We start from the raw sequence: 19,310 nt of genomic DNA, 5'->3' as shown, positions 1-19,310 counted from the left end.
GTGGTACTGGCATCCGTTACTGACCGTGATGGAGCCGGGCTTCGAAGCGATTGAGATATGTATGTTTGCCGTCCTCTGCTTTTTGAATTCCTGACTCTGCCTTTAATAATAGCCTGCCTCTTCTTTCACAGGGGGGAAGTCGTGCTTTTGCTGTTGTTCGTGTCCCTGCCGCCCTCTTTTACATTAGCGGCTTCTGGTCTTCTGTGGAGTAGCAGCCCCGGTAACTCTGCTTCCCGATGGGACATGAAGCAGCCAGGTGGGCTTTGCGAGGGTCTGCCACGCCTCTCCGTTAGTGGATGGACTTTGGAACCATGAGTTGGCTGCCCAAACACCTTTTGTGGACGCCTCGTTTCTTACCCTTGGTTTAGATAACAGACGTGCACCCTGTTGAGGTGCATTTATGTTTGTGTAGTTCTTCGGCAGAAAAGAGAAAACGATAGGAAGGTACCAGCGGTGGTTCTCATTTCGGAAAGCCTCGCCAGTGACACCTGAAGATCGGGCTCCAGCCCTGTCTGGTGTCATTCTCGGGCAGTGTCTTGGGCCGTCTCCAGTCTTCCTCTTAGCATTTGCAGATCGCGTTTGCTCCCAGTCCCAGCCAATGGTAGGAACAGGCTTGGCAGTAGCAGTGGCCTTGAAAGGTGGAAGTAGGGCACACGGCGGCAACAATTTAAAATTGGGTGCATAATACGTATACGTATACCTATTTGATATTTCTGCATTGTTTTACTGTGCTATGTATCTGAATTCATCACAGGACCTAGTTTCTCTGTGTCTGTAAAAGAGGCCATCTTTAGACCAAGGAGCTGAAGACATTTTTATAACCATGCAGGTTTCCCTCCCTTGTTCTTCACTCCTTTTATTTGGTGGGCATCTACTGAGTGGCTCTCCCGCACCCTGCACTGTGCCAGCTTATGGGGAAGTACAAAGAGTAAAATACATCCCCTTTCCTTGAGGAGCTCACAGAATAGGAGAGGAGATAGGCATGCCCAAAAGTGTGTGTGCGTGTGTGTGTGTGTGTTTATATTCATATTTTAACAAAGGGATCATGCCTGGAGCCACTCAGCCTCAATTCACCCCAGACCTGCTTGGGGTTCTGGTGTTTCTAGAGTGATCTGTGTTCCGTCAGCTTGACACACCCAGAGCGTAAGGTTAATAATGTGAGGTGTTATTGTTGCATAAAGCTAATATACCTTTCCAGAACTGTAGTGAAAGGAGCAATATAGACGGAAAACAGGAAAATCTGAAGGATAATATTATATTCTTTGAAATTCCATATTTCCACACTATTCTGGGAATTACGTTCTATAATATAGCTTTCAATGGTGGTTATATACTGACAATTGAGCAGTGAAATAAATACCTAGAACTTGGGAAGTTTCGTTTTACCTGGCCCACTTGAAACAGAATGCAAATTCTCAGGCATTTCCAGAGTTTCTGGATCAGGGAACACTGCCTGAGTTGGTTTTTTAGAACAAAGCTCACTAGCAGTATGAGCTAAAGATTTTTTTCTTTTCCTTTTTCAAGGAATAGGGTTAAAGAGTTGCCCCAGATCAAGGTTTAAATGGCACAGGTTTGCAGGAATTGAATTTTTTCCGGAGGGCACAAACACTCTCTATTGCCTATTTCATTTTTGCTCTTACAGCCCAGAAGAAAGGCTACCTTAACATTTCCTTAACGCCTAGTGATCATTTTTAGTTACCTTCCTTCATGGGACACAATCACGTAAGGGATTGTGAGTTTATAGATCTGAACAAATGTTGAAGTGAGAACAGTGGGGGGAAAAGTAATACTCAGAGTAATTTGGACTATGTGGGAATTGGATTTTCTATACCTATAGCTTTTAAGTTACTCTTAAGGCCTATCTTAAGAGCTTTAGGACGTGTAAAACTATCATCCTTTTTTTTTTTAAGTTTATTTATTTATTTTGAGAGAGAGAGCGCGCGTAAGTGGGGAAGGGGTAGAGAGAGAGGGAGAGAGAATTCCAAGCAGGCTTCATGCTGACACAGCAAAGGACCCAACACGGGGCTTGAACTCATGAACTGTGAGATCATGACCTGAGCCAAAATCGAGTCGTATGCTTAACCAACTGAGCCACCTAGGCTCCCCTTAATTTTTAGAGAGAGGGCATGAGTGGGGGAGAAGGGGAGAAGGAGGAGAAAGAGAGAATCTTAAGCAGGCTCCATGCTCAGCATTGAGCCTGACACAGGGCTCAATCCCATGGCCCTGGGATCACGACCTGAGCCAAAATTAAGAGTCACATGCTCAACTGGCTGAGCCACCCGGTGCCCCCAAAGCTATTGTCTTTAAAACAGAGAGCTAATTTTCCAAATTAAAAAGGATTGTGAAGGGGCGTCTGGGTGGCTCAGTCGGTTAAGCGGCCGACTTCGGCTCAGGTCATGATCTTGCGGTCCGTGAGTTCAAGCCCTGCATCGGGCTCTGTGCTGACAGCTCAGAGCCTGGGGCCTGTTTCAGATTCTGTGTCTCCCTCTCTCTGACCCTCCCCTGTTCATGCTCTGTCTCTCCCTCTCTCAAAAATAAATAAAACATTAAAAAAAAATTTTTTTTTAAAAAAAGGATTGTGAAGGCATTTTATTTGCACCTTTTTTGTAGAATAGAATCACTTAATGCTTCCCATTGTTGAACGGGGTAGATGTGAACTTTGTAGAGAAGAGAAATAGGTGGGTCCAGTTAGTGACATGGCCTCCCAGTCTTCTACTTCACATGGTACCCACTTTGAAGATACCTACTTGCTTATAGTCTTCGCTGCTCTTCAAACTTAGGAAAGGATTTGGCTCAGAAGACAATACAATCATTGAGGATTATTTTCTTTGTCATTCTTTCTCCTTTCAGGAGGTCATCTTTGGGTTTTTGATCTTATAGTAATGACTAACAAGTGATCACTATGGGTTGCCCAGGCACTAACTTTAACACAGTGAATGTGGTAATGTTCATTTTTAGCAACTCTGTGAGTTAGGCAATAGTGTTCTTACTTCACTTTTCATATGAAAAAACTGAGGCCCAGGGAGGTTAGGCATTAAATCGCTTTCCCAAGAGCCACAGTAGGTGGTAAAGCAGGTAGTCAGAATCCAGACCACAAACTCTTAACCTTTCTGCCTCAAAAGAGTTTACATTTAGAATAAGCAGCTATTTCCTATTTTATTTTATTTTAATTCCAGTGTAGTTAACACAGTGTTATATTAGTTTCAGGTATACAATATAGTGATTCAACAATTGTATACATTACTCAGTGCTCCTTAAGATAAGGACTCCTAATCCCCATCACCTGTGTCACCCACCCACCCCCACCCGCCTCCCCTCTGTTAACCACCAGTTTGTTCTTTATAGTTAAGAGTCTGGGTTTTTTGTCCCCCCTCCCCATTCATTTGTTTTGTTTTGTTTTGTTTTGTTTCTTAAATTCCACATCCAAGTGAAATCGTAGGGTATTTGTCTTTAAGAAGCTATTTCTTAAGCAGAGAATTAGCAGGAAAAGGAAAACTAGATGTAGATACTGATTAATATTATTTGATATTTTTGGTTTCGTGGAAGACTGCTATTTGAAGGTGAAAAAGAAGAGTATGCTCTCGTGGTAGGCAGTGCATGGCAATGCAAGAATGGGCTGGTTTCCTGGGGGATACTCAGGATTTAGCCGGGTAATAAACACGTGATGCTCTTTGGTATTGGTGGTTTTGACTTCCTGGAAAGAAGGAAGCACACAGTGCTAGGTGGGATGATTTCTGAATGCTCTTGATTTTCCTCAGAATTGCCAGTAACCAGCAGGAGAAACTGCGTTTATTTCTAGGGGGTGGGTAATAATAATGTAGCCCAATGCTCTGATGCCGCTACCCATTAAAAAACAAAAGGACATTATATCAGACTTAGCTCAGGGTGAAAGTGTGTGTGTTTCTAATACTTTTTGTACTAAAAGGTTGTGATTTTTGCTATTATTTAGGCTTTGGCTGAAGTATGAATGGCAGGTTTTATAAACTGGGCATATGTAGTTGTGTGAGGGTGTGAGGTTAGTCTCCATTGTTCTAAAGTATGTAAATGGATTTTAGTAAATGGTCCAGTTCAGAGTCCGTTTTTTCTTGTGCTACCTTAAAGGGACCTTAATTCTCTATCTTCCTAAGCGTCTACCATGAAGACAGAAATGGTGTGTAACATTTCATTTCACAGTGAGTTTACTGCTCTGTGGAAGGCATTAGTAATTATTTACAAATATGACCTAACAATTGATTATTCCAGTGTTTATATTTAATGGTTAATTTAATGTTTCCCTCTTCCTGAGAGAATTGTTTTTAGTCACATGATTTATTTCCGTGTCTTCTCCCTCAATATTTTTAATGTCTCCAAAATAGTTGATAAGGGCAGACTATATGCGAAAATGTTGTATTTGACAAATCACCCCAAAATTTAGTGGTTTAAAATAGTGATTTGTTCTTTCTCACCATTGTGTAAGTCAGCTGGGCTCAGCTGGTTGGTTGTTCTGCCCAAATGGTTTATAGACTGGGATCACACGTGTGACCCCATTTGACTGGGACCTCTATTAGAACTGGGGTGGCTTCACTTCTGTGTCGGGCACTTGAGCTGAGGTGGCCAGAATGGGTAGGTGCTGGCCAGGCCCCTCTCCATCTCAGTCCCTCCTCATTCAGTAGTCTAGCCCAAGCTTCTTTGCATGGTGGCTGGGTCCCAATCGGAAGCTGCCAGGTCTTTTAAGGGCTGGGCCCAGACCTGGCACACAGTCATTCCATTGCATTCTGTTGGCCAAAGCAAGTTACAGAGCCAGCCCAGGTTCCAGGAGGAGAAAAAATAGATTCTACTTTGTGATGGGAGGAATTGTTGGTATCTGTCTTTGTAGATAATCAACCAAAAACTCTTAAGTAGATTCAGGTCTTACCTCTTCTTATCCCCACCAGATCTTCAGAGCTTTGCTGAAACCCAGTTACTAAAGAAGTTCGTAAAACGGTCCCTGTAAGTCCTACTCAGGATCAAGGGTGGGGGGTTATGTGAGTAACTATGATTATAAAGTATATAATAAATTCCTCCTACTTTGCCTGAAATCTCCTTTGTTAATAGCCTTCTGCATGAAATGTTCATACTGAACATTGTGAGCACTTTATACTCACAGGCATGTTACGTTCCATTTATGTGGAAAGAATGTTATTTGACCATTGAATTGAAAACATAAGAAAAACTTCTTACTGAAACTTTCACTTTTAGTTACTCTGCACAAACATTGGGATTTCTTCTCCATGACTTGAGGAGAAATAGTGTAAGGATGTCAGTTGATCCAAGGGAGATTCTAGGGTGCACAGCTGCCAGTGAGACTTGGAACCTCACTGGTGGCTTGTGGGAGTTCCTCCTAAAGTAGTAAGTGAGGGGCCGGGTGTTCACAGGTTCCTCAGCAGCTGCATAAATTGAATGTTATCACACCATGAGTTAGACCTGTGCACTGCCATGTTTTTCTGCATATGTCCCTCCAGACATCAGCTAGATTCTTGAGTGGAAGACTTCATACTAAGACCTCCCTTTTTTTCTGCATTTTCTGCAGAATCTGTATCTCTTCTCCCCCAAGCAACTTAATAGTCCTGAGTTTGTCCTTATAAAACACTTGTCACATATGTAGGATGATGTGTGTGTGTGTGTGTGTGTGTGTGTGAGAGAGAGAGAGAGAGAGAGAGAGAGAAGAATGAAAGTAAATGAGCCTCCATAGCAAGCCTCATTTAGCTGATGGAGCTGCAGATGAAACCAGGGTTCAGGAGGAAAATTTCTTATAAAGGTCTACCTTCCAGAACTCCAATTTAAGAGCTTATGCCAGCTTTTAGTGTGAAGACGACCATTTACATTGCCTTTTTTATATTTAACGTTTTTTGAGTTATGTTATTGCCTTGAGTCTGTTTGTTCTGTGAGGTAGGCTCTGTTCCACATAACAGAACCATTAAAATAAATGACCATAATATAAACTGGACAGTGTTACTCTGTTGGAAGCATTTCTGAGAGGAGGTGAAGGCATAAAATAGAGCAGGCAGACTCCTCTGGGAATGCAAGTGAAGTTTTCATGAATAATTTGGAATGTAGCCAGTGAGTTTGGTTTAATTTCCTTCGAAATGGGGTATCTTCTTAGAAACCCAGTTTGCGGAGAGTATGGTAAGTGTGCCGTTGTTTCCAGCAAGAGAAGAAGATAATACGGCACGGAAACCCTGTCTTGGGTCTCCTACCCTCTCAAGCATGCAGGCATAAAGGGGATCATCTTAAAGACTAAGAAGTATGCCGTCACTAGAGGATGGTATGATACCGTATCCTGCATCTCATAGATTTTTCTGGAATAGGAGAGACTTTTTTGTAGAAATTCCACTGTGATCTCTACATTGTCGATTTCTTAAATATCTTTGGCTTACCCTGTGCACTGAAGGAACGGCAACTCTCCAGCTAAAGAAAACCTCTTTCTGAACTGTCCATGTTTCTTCAGAAAAAGAAACAATACCCTGAAACTACCAGCTAAACCGAGCAGAGTGTCGTGTCGTTAGAGAAGTAGATTGCCCAAAGAGGATAAGCAGATAAAGGAGAGCCAGCATTAAGTGCCGCACACTCACGTGATTCTGAACGTCAAAGGAGATTAACGCCACAGTCCCAAGATCTTTGTAGTGGTTTGTTCAGTGTAGGTGAATAAAGCATCCACCTTACTATGCGAGGTACCGTAGGGATCGCAAAGACAGTTAAGATCACCAAGGAGCCAAGTTTCGGAGAGGGCAGTTGAGAACTACGTAGCAGAAGATACTGGACAAGGCAGAGTGTGGTGAAGGCATGCTCTAATGGACAGAGGTTTCTGTAGGGTGTGAAGAGGGGCTGGAAATGGCCTCGGAGATGGCCCTTGAAAGATAGATTAGGCTTTAAACAGCAGAAAATGGGGACAAAGGGTAAGAGCAAGAGGTCTTTTGAGGGAGTCCCCGTGTGAGGAATGACAGGGCAGAGGTCAGCCCCACACCAGGGCAGAGCCTGGTCATGGTCCGTCTGAGTTGAAACTGAGGAACGGTGCCGCCTGGCAGAGCAGACCTCGGAAGCCCATGCAGAGGGCGGCTCTGATGCCTGGCTAAGGAACGTGGGGAAATCAGAAGCGGTGTGTGATGAGGCGGGCGACTGTGGCGCATCATCTGGTCTGCGCTGGAGAACCTGGAGGCCTGGAACACAGTTCTTTCCGTGATTCAGCAGAAGGGGATGAGCACTAGGTTACGTTGGTGGCTGTGGGAACGAAGGGCACCTGTCTTTCCTGCTCTGCCAGGATGTGGCTGGTGATTGATCACAAACACGGAAACTTGTTTGGCCTCTTGCACCCCGTGCTCACTCCCGATCTGCAGAGGTAAATGGTGAAATAACTTAGCAGTTGAACTCTTCCTTCGTGTACTTCACGTAAACCCCTCTCCTAGTTGAGTGGGTGAATTGTTTGCAGCCCCGAATTGCTGAACGGGTGCTTCTGAGGCCTATTCAAAAGGTAATGAGATTTCCCATTTTAAAAGCGCACAAAGACTGTGGAATGGGACCGTTTGGTCTGAATTTTGGAGCTGCTGGAACTTCCTGTTGCTTTAGTGATTAAAAACAAACACACCTCAATATCCGTGGCCTTTATGCCGAATGTTTAGATATGATAGGTTTATACAGCACGAGGGAGGAACTTAGCCCAAATGAAATGAGCAGCGGCCCTGGAAGTTTGGGGGTTAACCAGAGTCAGTCTGGCAGACAGCCGCCCTGCTTGCCCCTCTGCGCCTGCCCCTCGTGCCAGTGGTGCCAGGCCCGTGGGTGGTTGTGGCTGGAGGTGCTGAGGAAGCGGTCGCTGACACAGCCAGATTTCCACGTTCCCTTTTGTCACTGCAGCCGAGACGGGTGCCGTTGAACAGATTACTGGAGGAGCGGAGAATCAGTGAAGGAGTTGTGTGGTACGTGGGTCGTGTTGGAACCAGCGGTCTCTGGAACCTGCTCTCAGACTAGCGCTCGCTCTTCACCGTAATCACAGAGAACCATCTTACTGAGTTTCACACCAAACTCCGTACCGTCACAATTACATTTTGGATGCACTTGAATTGCCTTTGCCTCAGCTGACAGTGTTACGTGCTCCCTGGGAGAAGGATGCTGAAACAAAACAGGTGGCTGGAGTTAATTAGAATTTGAATTTGATTCTCCCTTTCCTCTTCGTCACCAAAACGAACCGCAAACGGGAGGTTAATCACCAAGCATGAACTGCCTGGCGGCAGGCTCACCGCAAGGTGATGCCCTCAGAACACGCCGTTGCCCTGGTCGACTGTGTTTGGAGGGGTTTCCAGCTGTTCCTAGGAGAGCAGTCTCCAGTTTCGGCGGGAGGGTCTCAGCCCGACGTTCGCCCTTTTGTATTGGCGTGATTTCTTCGATTGATGGTTTGAGTTGTTAGATGAATTGGAGGGTGAAGCCACACCCTGCTATCTTCTTGTCACATTTGTCTTAGCCAGCGCTGTGCTGTCAGTAGGCGTCCAGCTGGCAGGCTTGCGCGTGTTTTTAAATGGCCCCGTGGAGTGGAAAGCAACCTGTCCGCATGCAAATGAGACCGCACTGTATGTTCTTGCAGAAATCTTGTGTGTGGGATCTGTTCACTGGGGATCGACCAGAGCGTGGTCAGCCCCATGCCGGAAGCAGTGCTTGTCCATATCTGTGGCGCCCATCTCTTTGTTACATGCCCGACCGGTCCAGACTTCATAATGTTGCCATAGTACCACGTTTCATTAGTTTTCTGGTCATGTTCTACTAATAGCCAGATGGCATAGGGATATGTTTTTCCTTTACTTAATTTGTCCAGATTTCATTATCCCTCTTTTACAGGGATTTTAATTTTGAAAAATAATTAGTGGAAGACTGATGAAGCAGAGATGCGTGCCTGGGCGTTGTGTTTAACTACGTGAGCAACAGATAATGACACATCCAGGCTTGCTGGGGGTTTGGATTCGGAGGAGTTACTGCTCTCCTCTGTATCCTCTTTGGCATTTTTAGGAGTTCCTGACTTATAACATGTCATAAAACTTACATTTAGAGAAGATGAGGACTGGAAAGTTACCAAATACTGGTGGTTTTGGATGTTCAGAAATCCTTTATGGATTTTGAAAGGTAAAAATGAAAGTTAAGGAGTTACACATATCTTAGTGTTTTACTTTTGTTGTGCTCTTTCCCATTGTTTTGGTGTTTTGGCATTTGTAGCCATTCAAATGGCTCCTAGATGGGTCTGCACCCTCTTAAGACGGGAGTATTTGCTTTAAAATTTTCATTGTACCTGGTGTTTACTTGTGAGGTCCTCCCCCAGACCAGTCGATTTGAAATTATTGGGTCTTCTCAGGCTTTAGGAATAGCAAGGATAAAAGGGTGAGTTATATATTTGAGGCTTGCAAACCATTCAGGGCTGGAAGGACAGAATTTCTGACTTAATTTTGCTTTATACTTGGGCTTACAGGAATTGTGGGAGGCGCTCCTGTGAAGAAATGGACCAGTGTGCGTAATCATGGAATCTCCTTGCTAACCTGCTCTCCTTGAGAAGTGAGAGAGAGAGTGGGTCAGGGAGAAGGAAGAGAGGTCAACATGAAGCTAAAGCAGCGAGTCGTGCTGTTAGCAATTCTTCTTGTCATCTTTATCTTCACCAAAGTTTTCCTGATTGACAACTTAGACACATCAGCAGCAAACCGAGAGGACCAGAGGGCTTTTCATAGAATGATGGCTGGCTTGCGGGTAGAGCTGGTGCCCAAGCTGGACCACACCTTGCAATCTCCCTGGGAGATTGCAGCCCAGTGGGTGGTTCCTCGGGAAGTGTACCCGGAAGAGACACCAGAGCTGGGGGCGATCATGCATGCCATGGCCACCAAGAAGATCATTAAAGCTGATGTGGGTTATAAAGGGACACAACTGAAAGCCTTACTGATACTTGAAGGAGGACAGAAAGTCGTCTTCAAACCTAAGCGGTAAGTCTCCTTCTCAGGAGTTAGTTATATTGTGCTAGTTGGTCAATTCAAGTAGCTCGAAGTTTATAGAAGACTGTTCATCACCTTCTCTTAGTCTTCTCTCCAACAACATGAGCGGAATAGACTACAAGACCTCTGAAGTATTTTCCAGCTCTTAGTGTTCTGTGATTCTCTGGGGAAGATTTGTAGGAACATATTTTGGCTCTGTATAAAACTGAGCGTTTTACACTTAGAGCTCTCCTTGATTTCTAAATTTATCAGATATGTTCTGTGTGCCAAATGTTAGAGATACAAAATGAATTGGTTGGGAAATCAGCAACTTGTCACCAGAAGTGTGCGGTTAGAGGCCGGATAACCAAGCATACACCAGGGGTGTGGTGGAGTAGGAATTACCCACAGCTGGAGTGGGTTTGGACAGGTGACTGAAGTCTAAGGACTGAAGCTGTGATTCTTTCACATGGGTTTTGTTTTGATTTCATTTTAATTAATAAACTTTATTTTTTGGAGCAGTTTTAGGTTTACAGAAAAGTCGAGGGTGTAAGTTCAGAGAGTTTGTCCCCCCGCCCCCCCGCCTCAGTTTCCCTATAATTAACGTCTTCCACTAGTGTAGTACATTTATTGCAGTTGATGAGCCAGTAGGAATTTATTAGCTAAAGTTCACTGTTCGCAGTAAGGTTCATGCTCTGTGTGGTACATTCTGTGGATTTTGATAAACCTCTAATGACAAGTATCCACCATTACGGTATCACACGGAATGGCTTTCCCATCCTAAAAATCCCATGCTCCACATGTTCATCCTCCCCTTCCTCCCTCAGACTCCTAGCAACCACTGATCTTTTTACTGTCTCCATAGTTTTACCTTTTCCAGAATGCCATATAATTGGAATCCTACCTTTGTAGCCTTTCAGGGTGAATTCTCTCACTTAGCAAAATGCATTTCAGTTTCCTCCATGTCTTTTTGTGGTTCGATAGCTCATTTCTTTTTATTACTGAGTAATATTCCATCGTCCAGTTGTACCACAGTTTGTTTCTCCAGTTACCTACTGGAGGACATCTTAGTTGCTTCCACATTTTGGCAATTATGGATGAAGCTGCTACAAACGTTCATGTGCAGGTTTTGTGTAGAAGTAAGTTTTCAGCTCATTTGGGTAACTACCAAGGAGCACGTTTGCTGGATCATATGGTAAGAGGATGTTTAATTTTGCAAGAAACTGCCAAACTGCCTTCCTAAGTAGCTGTGCTATTTATATTCCCACCAGCAGTGAATGAGCGGCATTAGGTGCCTCACCAGCATTTGGTGCTGTCAGTGTTGGGGGTTTTGGCCGTTCTGATAGGTGTGTAGTGATGCCTCATTGTTTTGGGGTGTGTGTGTGTGTGTGTGTGTGTGTGTGTGTTTTACCTGTTTTAAGGAGAGAACTGGGCCATTCTAGTTACTTCAGTCCAAAATCTGAAAAAGTGGGCTGAATTATATGTCGTTAGATGATGATCCCTTGGAGACTTCTCCAAGGCTCTACAGAGATCATTTGTTTGGCAATTCTATAGTATAATTAATATATTTTTTTTTTTAATTTTTTTTTTTCAACGTTTTTTATTTATTTTTGGGACAGAGAGAGACAGAGCATGAACGGGGGAGGGGCAGAGAGAGAGGGAGACACAGAATCGGAAACAGGCTCCAGGCTCCGAGCCATCAGCCCAGAGCCTGACGCGGGGCTCGAACTCACGGACCGCGAGATCGTGACCTGGTTGAAGTCGGACGCTTAACCGACTGCGCCACCCAGGCGCCCCTATAATTAATATTTTTAAAAGTTTCCTGTGAGTATATGATTTTGAAATAGGTTAACATGACGGTGATTCATATTCTTTTGCCAGGAGTTAGTTACCAGTGAATTTTCTATGTACTAAACATTTTTCTCATTCCTTAATAGGGCTTTTGAGAGAATTATAACCGATACCTTTGGGTCTCTTGCCGGTGGGAGAAATGTGGGGTAAAGATGTACAGAATTCAACTGTGATAAGAGTAGTTAGCCTAGCTGTCTTCATGACCCAACCATCAATAGATAACATACAGCCAGAGAACAAATACATTGGGATCCCAGAAATGGAAGAAATCTGTATTTGCCTGGAACTGGGAAGTGTGATGTATGGAAGATGTGGCAATTAGGAAGGGAAACATAGGGCATGCCTTTGGAGAATAGAAAAGTCTGATTGGCAGGTGATATGGAAAAAGTATGGTTCCGTGGACCCTGCGACATAATTTCCATTGAATGCACACCATTCTCCAGGCTTTACACTAAGTACTTTTGTATCTGTCAATGCTTTTAGCTTTTACCACGACTGTGGGCAGTAACACTTAAGTTTATTTATTTTGAGAGAGAGAGTGCGAGCAGGGGTGGGGCAGAGAGGAAGAGACAGAGAGGATCCCAAGCAGGCTCCATGCTGTCAGTACAGTGCCCAACAGAGCTCGAACCCACGAACCATGAGATCATAAACCTGAACTGCAACCAAGGGGTGGATGCCCAACCGACTGAGCCACCCAAATGTCCCTACACTTCTTACTTCTAGAATAAGAAACTGAGGCTGAGAGAGAGTAACTGACTTGACAAGGTCACCTCGCAGTAACTGGCGTTTGGATCTGAGTAAGAGTGGCGGTGTTCTGCCACGCACGTGTGATTCTCTTCTGTTTGCCTGCCTTCCTGAGCACCCGTCAGCAGAAATCCCTAGTTTAGTTTTGAAATGTAGTCCTCGACCTCTTGGTTTGTGGCCTGGGTGATCAGCACTGTGAGCAGAGTAATGGAAAAAAGGCAGACTAAAAACAAATGACATTGGTGTACAGAGGTGAGTTGTGAGCATTTCACGTCTAAATAAGAGGATGTCCCCTCTGTACCCAGCCCTCCGTTCCCACACTGGGGAATTGGGGGTAAGATGCGCCAGCAGGAAGTGGGAGGAGCAGGTATTCCTGGTAGTGGCACTGTTAGCGTTGGTCCAGGTGTTGTGCAGGAAGGCCCGAGGTGCTCGGTCAAGGTAGAAGTGGAGGGAGGGGCCGCCCCAAGGTAGAAGTTGAGGGAGGGGCCGCCCGGCTGGTGACTGGGGGAGGTGGCAGCCGATAACCGCACCAACTCACCTAGTCACTGTGCTTCATCCCCTTTCTCTACCGCCACTGCAGCCTTCCCTTCACCTTCCTGAAGGCTGCTGTCATTCCTCCTTCAGACGCCCATATTGGCACGGTGTTCCCAGCTTGAAAACATTCAGGGACGTCCCATTGTTCACCGGGCAAAGCGCAGCCTCCGCAGCCTAATGGTCAACCCCTGGCCGTCCGGCCCTCCTCTCTGCACCCTGCTCTTTATTCCTGCCAAACTAGTCCCCGACCCCCAACTGCCCCTGTCCACTCGCAGCCCCCGGGGACTCTCCTCCCCCACCTGCAAGGTGCCTGGGCCCCACCTGCCCTGGGGGATCCCGCTCTCGGTCACTGCACGCACCCAACCTGTGCTGGTGACACCTGGCACTGTCGCAGGCTGCGGAACGTGGGTGTACGTTCAAGTGCCTGTGGAAATTGACTCTGGTCTCGAGATGCCTAGCAAATTGCTGTTCTGACCCTGGGGGCCTCAGAGGCTATTTAGTCCTGGTGTAAGCGCAAATTAATGTCCTTGGTCAGACTCTGATGTCCTTCCCCAGAAGGATAGGAGTGATTTATTGGCAGTTACTCTATGAATTTTGCTGCTCTGTCAGTGACTTAAGATGGATCGCTCTCTGCTGAGAGGAGGCTCTGCGCCCCTGCTGCTAAGGCGACACACGCACCTTTCTTTAACAGCCACTTGTGGTTTCCGCACTTCCGGAGCCTGGTTGGCCATGTCCTCCTGTCAGAGATAGGACACATGTGCGGTGGATGCAATTTATGGGAAGACAGTGATGCTTTTATTTGCACATTTTGCCTTACGTTAGAAATGTGATTTTTTTTTTTTTTTTTTTTTTCAGTGTAGCTCTACCCATTCTGGAAGTAAATTGGCTTTCCCCGGGCGAAGGCTGCAGTTCTGGTGGGAAAGCAACAAGGTGGCAGGAGCCTAGGAGTGGGTAGAAGTGAGTGAGTGGTCCTAGGAAGTGCTGGCAGGGACCTCGGAGAACACCCGGTCCAACTGCTCATTGGACGGGTGAGACGCGGAGTTCTGGCTTGCTGTGTTTCGCACAGCCAAAACGTGAGCCAGGGATTCAGACCTCCTGACTCTGCGGGCAGCTCTGTGATTCTTACTCCTTTCCCTTTTCTTTCCCTCCCTTCCTCTCCAGGCCACCCCCGATGTTTCTGGATTCCTTTAGGGTTTTACATTTCACTTAGAGCAGCCTTTCCATGTATTGGAAAGGTCTCTGACGTTTCACTGGGAGGAGTGGACTGCACGTACCTCCCTGTGTGTGGAGGCCCGACTGGGGCCCCAGCAAAGAAAGTATTCCAGGACTGTCCCCCGGCTGTATGGACGGCCTGCGGCTATAGCGGGGAGAGAAGTGCTTGAGGAGTGTTAGCTTTTACTGCAGTTCTATTTAAAAATGGAGACTCATGGGGCGCCTGGGTGGCTCAGTCGTTTGGGCGTCCGACTTCGGCTCAGGTCACGACCTCACGGTCCGTGAGTTCGAGCCCCGCGTCGGACTCTGGGCTGATGGCTCAGAGCCTGGAGCCTGCTTCCGGTTCTGTGTCTCCCTCTCTCTCTGCCCCTCCCCCGTTCATGCTCTGTCTCTCTCTGTCTCAAAAATAAATAAACGTTAAAAAAAATAATAATAAAAAAAATAATAATAAAATTGGAGACTTATTTGGGAGGTAGCCGCATAATCCTAAGTAGCCTGAATAATGCTTTGACGCTAGAAACGTAAGAACTACATGTGAGTATTTTGACCAGGCCAAGAAGAAACTGGCTTCCAACCGGGTGGTGACGCATGGCTGTCTTCTGGCGTGTATGTTCCGTACTTTGCCTGGAAAATGTGTTCTGTGGATATGGTTTCCCTTTAGATTCTGAGGTCACTTATGTTGAAGTTCACTGCTTTTTATCGCAGTGTTTCCCACTTCCCCGATGCAAGTGTCCTCGGTGGAACAGCTCCACTCTGCTTCAGTCTCCATTCATTTCTATCTTACTATTGCCTGTAAAGCCTAATAAATAGGCCTTTTGACTCAGGAAATGCATGCAAACAGTAGAGGTTATAGGTGAATTTAGTGTCCCTTTCTTCCTAGTTAACAGTTAAATGGTATCTTTTTTTATGATTCGTCGAAAGAAATACTCTAGCTTTTATTGTCCTTTGTTTATGTCATGCATGTAATGTAAAATAATCAGAATGGAATTTGAGATGAATGATATCTTGGAAATTGCCTTCTGGTCCGGCTCCTCACATATTGTAGATGAAGAATCTAAGACCCAGAGAAGAGACTGGTTTTGTTGAAGGTTACCCAGAAGGTAATGACAGAACTATATATGTAGCTCTCGTGCCAGGCCAGTATTCCCTCCACACGTCATCATAAACCTAAAAAGAAAAAGAGGATGGTTGTTCAAACAACGCTTTTCATATGCACCTTTGCCTGCTCCTCAACAAAAGCTGAGGCACATCCAGACCGTTTTTTTCCCCAAGAAATTTAAACTTCTCTTACAAGCCTTGCCATAGTCATTCCGGTAAAGAGACATTTTAGTTGTACGTTTCCCTTCATTTCTTTAGTTCAGTCTAGTAAACATTTTAGTAAACGTTTATTAAGCACCAACTATAGGCTTAACATTGTGCTAGAGATACAGAGATGGTCCTTGCCTTCCAGAAAATGACCTTGTAGTGTTACTTAAACTACACTGGAAGTATTTCAGAGGGGTAGAAATAACCTCTTCCGTGTTTTATTCATAGAACGATTGCTGAGGCAGGGAGAGAATTCCAGTTTCCTTCTCTATCTTTACCCTACCTACCGGAGATTTGTCCTAATCCACAGCTCTTCTCAGCTTTGACTGAGAACGTGTCTGCAGAGCAGAATCAGGCCTGCTGAAGTTTCTGTTGTGCTGTCTCCTCTGGTGCTGATGTAATTCACGTCTCCGTGTGTGCTTCCCATTCACTCTGCAGGTATAACCGAGACTATGTGGTAGAAGGGGAGCCGTATGCTGGCTATGATAGACACAATGCAGAGGTCGCAGCCTTTCATTTGGACAGGTACGTGCCATCATGGAGGGCTACGTTTGTTTTGTTTCCTTTTAAAAATATCTTGGAGAGGGCCCGTGGCCTCCTTCTAAAGGGAGCAACGCTAATGGCTTTGACTTGGTACCTACTTTAGATAGCTGACCGACAGAGTCTGTTAAATTTGTATGAGTCCCTCATAACCTGGTTGGTTCTAGGAATACCAGGGTAAATATCTTCACTCTACGCTTGTTAAGATCATTTCATTCTGGTATGCCTCCTGTCGTCATGAGCGCAGGTGTTCTTGGTAAATAAGAGGGCAGGATGAAAACCAGAGTTGGAACTCAAGTCCCTAAATTGAATTGATTGTTAATTAGACCTGACAGTACTGGTTTTTTGTCTTATTTTTGTTTAAAGTAGGTAATACTGACTTATCCCCATATGCTTGAAGCACATAGCATGACATATATAATGAATTTTATGGTCCTTCATACAAAAAACACATGGCTTCAATAACCAGAATAATTCTAAAAGAAAAATAGATGTAAATTCTAAAGGTATAAGCTAACTAGGAAAATTAATATTTTTTCAGCAGGTAGCTAGTTTAGGAGTATTGTAACTGAACTGCCTGTATCTCACTTGTTCTTCTGATCAGCTCTTTCCTCAGGGCTTTTTTTTTTTTTTTTTTAATGTTTACTTTTGAGAGAGAGAGAGAGGGACAGAGCAGGAGACACAGAATCCAAAGCAGGCTCCAGACTCTGAGCTGTCAGCACAGAGCCCGGCACGGGGCTCAAACCCACTAACCGCGAGATCATGACTTGAGCCAAAACTGAGAGCCGGATGCTTAACTGACTGAGCTACCCAGGCGCCCCTCTTCAGGGCATATTGACAGACTTTAAAAGAAATATTCACAGTATTTTTTAAACGAATGTGTAAAGGAAACCAGAAGAAAACAAAGATGGACTTTTGTCTTTTTCTGGATTACGAAGGATTTTCTAGGCACAAAAGCAATAATCGAAAAATCGCAAAGGAAAAGCTATTCGGTAGGCTCAGCTAAATAAAGTTAACTCATATGTCAGGAAACATCAAACAAAATTTAAAATCAAACTAGGAGATAATACTTGAACCTAATGTAATCCAAGCATTAATAGCCTTAATATTATAAATGTTTATACAAATCCAAATATGTGCTAAAACCCTAATAGAAAATGGTCTAAGGACACAGTTGACTGAATAGAAATGATCGGTTGCTAATAAATATGGCAGGGGGTCATCCTCACCAGTAACAGCAAATCCAGTTGAAGGGCACTGAGTGGCTTAGTCGGTTAAGCGTCTGACTCAGTCTCAGCTCAGGTCGTGATCTCGTGGCTTCATGGGTTCGAGCCCTGCATTGAGCCCTGCGCTGGCCATGCAGAGCCTGCTTGGGATTCTCTCTCTTTCCCTCTTTCTCTGCCCCTCCCCAACTTGTACTGTCTCTTTCTCTCTCAAAATAAATAAATAAACTTAAAAAAAAAATCCAGTTGAAACCATGGGATACTACTTTCTTCTGCTGAAAATGGCCAGTATTTTTTTTAAGAGGGTAGTACTTTATTGGCAGGAATGGATTGAGATTCATATGCAGCTTGTGGCATTGTTAAATCGGTTCAGTTTTTCTTTTTAGGAACTCTGTCATGTATCAGAAACCTTAATGTTCCTATTCTTTGGATGAGTAACATAACTACCTTTTCACGCAATTATCTAAGATATTTCTAGGAAGGTGTTTCTAGGAAGTACCGTGGAGAAGTAATGAAATTCAAAGACCTATACCCACGATCTTAGCTGGAGCATTTTCAGTAGTGAAAAACTGGTAGCAATCCAAACATCCAGTGATACGGAAAAGGTTAAATAAATGTTCACAACACCATGAATTTTCACTGCCTCTTTTAAGACCTAGCAGTAGAGAGTTAGGTAAATCCTGCTTCTCACTAAATGACATTCTGGAATCAGTCTTTCCAAGACCTCATTTGTTTCCATTTTCTTCATTCCCAAACCCCTTCCTGTTTGCCTACTGATGGACACCAGCCGTGTGTGAAGGTCATTTTCCCATATCTATACCAGTACTTCATAGCATCCAACACACTAATTTGTGTTAATCCACTCAAATAAAGTGGTACATCATTGTTACTTATTTTTGTTTTTCCCCAGTTATCAGCAAAATTGAACGTCTCCTTACCTTTTCACGGCACAACCGCCTGTATGTTAACTTCAAGTGAAGTTGTCTTTGTGCAGAAATCACTGCCTTTGGTGTTAATTAAATACACTAATGTTCCAATTCATGACTTGTGCTTTGGGGGCCTTGTATTTAAAAGTCCTTCCCTACCTCAAAGCCTGCAAGTTATTCTCTAGCCAGTACCCCCACCCGTGTTGTTAACTGCTGCTGTGATGTGGCCCCTCCGCGCTAAACTGGCTGCTGTTCTTTGGCCTGGCACTGGTCAGTAGGGAGGAAAAGTACTTTCCAACTCTTCTTTCCCATCCATGGCTCCCGACATGTCTCTGCTCTGGGTTGCTATTTCTCTACTACGTTAGGATTTGACCACCTTCTCTGGCCTTGGGAGGTCCTCTCGATGTTTGTTATTTTGACACCTCAGTTGATTAACTTGCTTTTGCGGCTTTTCTAAGATTAAGACAGAGTCAGTCAGCAACCCCAAACAGTGGATTCTTTATTTACGCAGCTACTTAAGAAAATTCTTTTCAATATTTATTTTTGAGAGAGACAGAGACAGAGTGCGAGTGGGGGAGGGGCAGAGAGGGAGGGAGATGCAGAATCCGAAACAGGCTCCAGGCTCCGAGCTGTCGGCACAGAGCCTGATGCGGGGCTCGAACCCACAAACTGTGAGATCATGACCTGAGCTGAAGTTGGACACTTAACCGACTGAGCCACCCCAGGCTCCCCTACACAGCTGTTTTTAAAAGTTTTATAATGACATGAGAAAAGGCTCATGGTATAATGATGAATGCAAAGCAGGATACAAAATTGGGTATAGTATAATCTCCGTTGTGTATATACACAAGAGTGTATATGTTTTTCTATATATGTGTAAAGGAAAAAATGCTCATATGCCAAAAGTCCAATAGTTATTTCTGGGCTGTGGAATTATGGGTGATCTTTATTTTCTTCATCATAACGATTCTGTGTGCTCCAAGTCCTGTCCCTCCAACTTTCTTCAGTGAGTGTGTATTTTT

General features: G+C 44.6%; 1 protein-coding gene across 6 annotated transcripts in view; it reads left to right on the top strand.

Annotated features, from left to right (window-relative positions):
• The window catches only part of FAM20B (FAM20B glycosaminoglycan xylosylkinase), a 43,510-nt gene that overhangs the window by 3,614 nt on the left and 20,586 nt on the right, over positions 1-19,310 (top strand). For 4 of the 6 annotated variants that reach the window (XM_053909222.1, XM_053909225.1, XM_019426312.2 and 1 more), the window contains exons 2-3: positions 9,464-9,965; positions 16,038-16,124. In XM_053909222.1, coding sequence (XP_053765197.1) covers positions 9,589-9,965; positions 16,038-16,124 — 464 coding nt within the window. In that variant the 5' untranslated portion in view covers positions 9,464-9,588. Of the gene's footprint in view, positions 1-131; positions 257-7,866; positions 8,136-9,463; positions 9,966-16,037; positions 16,125-19,310 lie in introns of those variants that run through there. The other 2 variants (XM_053909223.1, XM_053909224.1) reach the window with 2 other exon arrangements.

Source organism: Panthera pardus, unplaced genomic scaffold (assembly GCF_024362965.1).
Source record: "Panthera pardus isolate Hobbes unplaced genomic scaffold, ASM2436296v1 HiC_scaffold_21, whole genome shotgun sequence".
Classification (NCBI taxonomy): domain Eukaryota; kingdom Metazoa; phylum Chordata; class Mammalia; order Carnivora; family Felidae; genus Panthera; species Panthera pardus.
The sequence above is the reverse complement of the archived record's forward strand: the minus strand, read 5'-3'. Positions and strand labels throughout refer to the sequence as shown.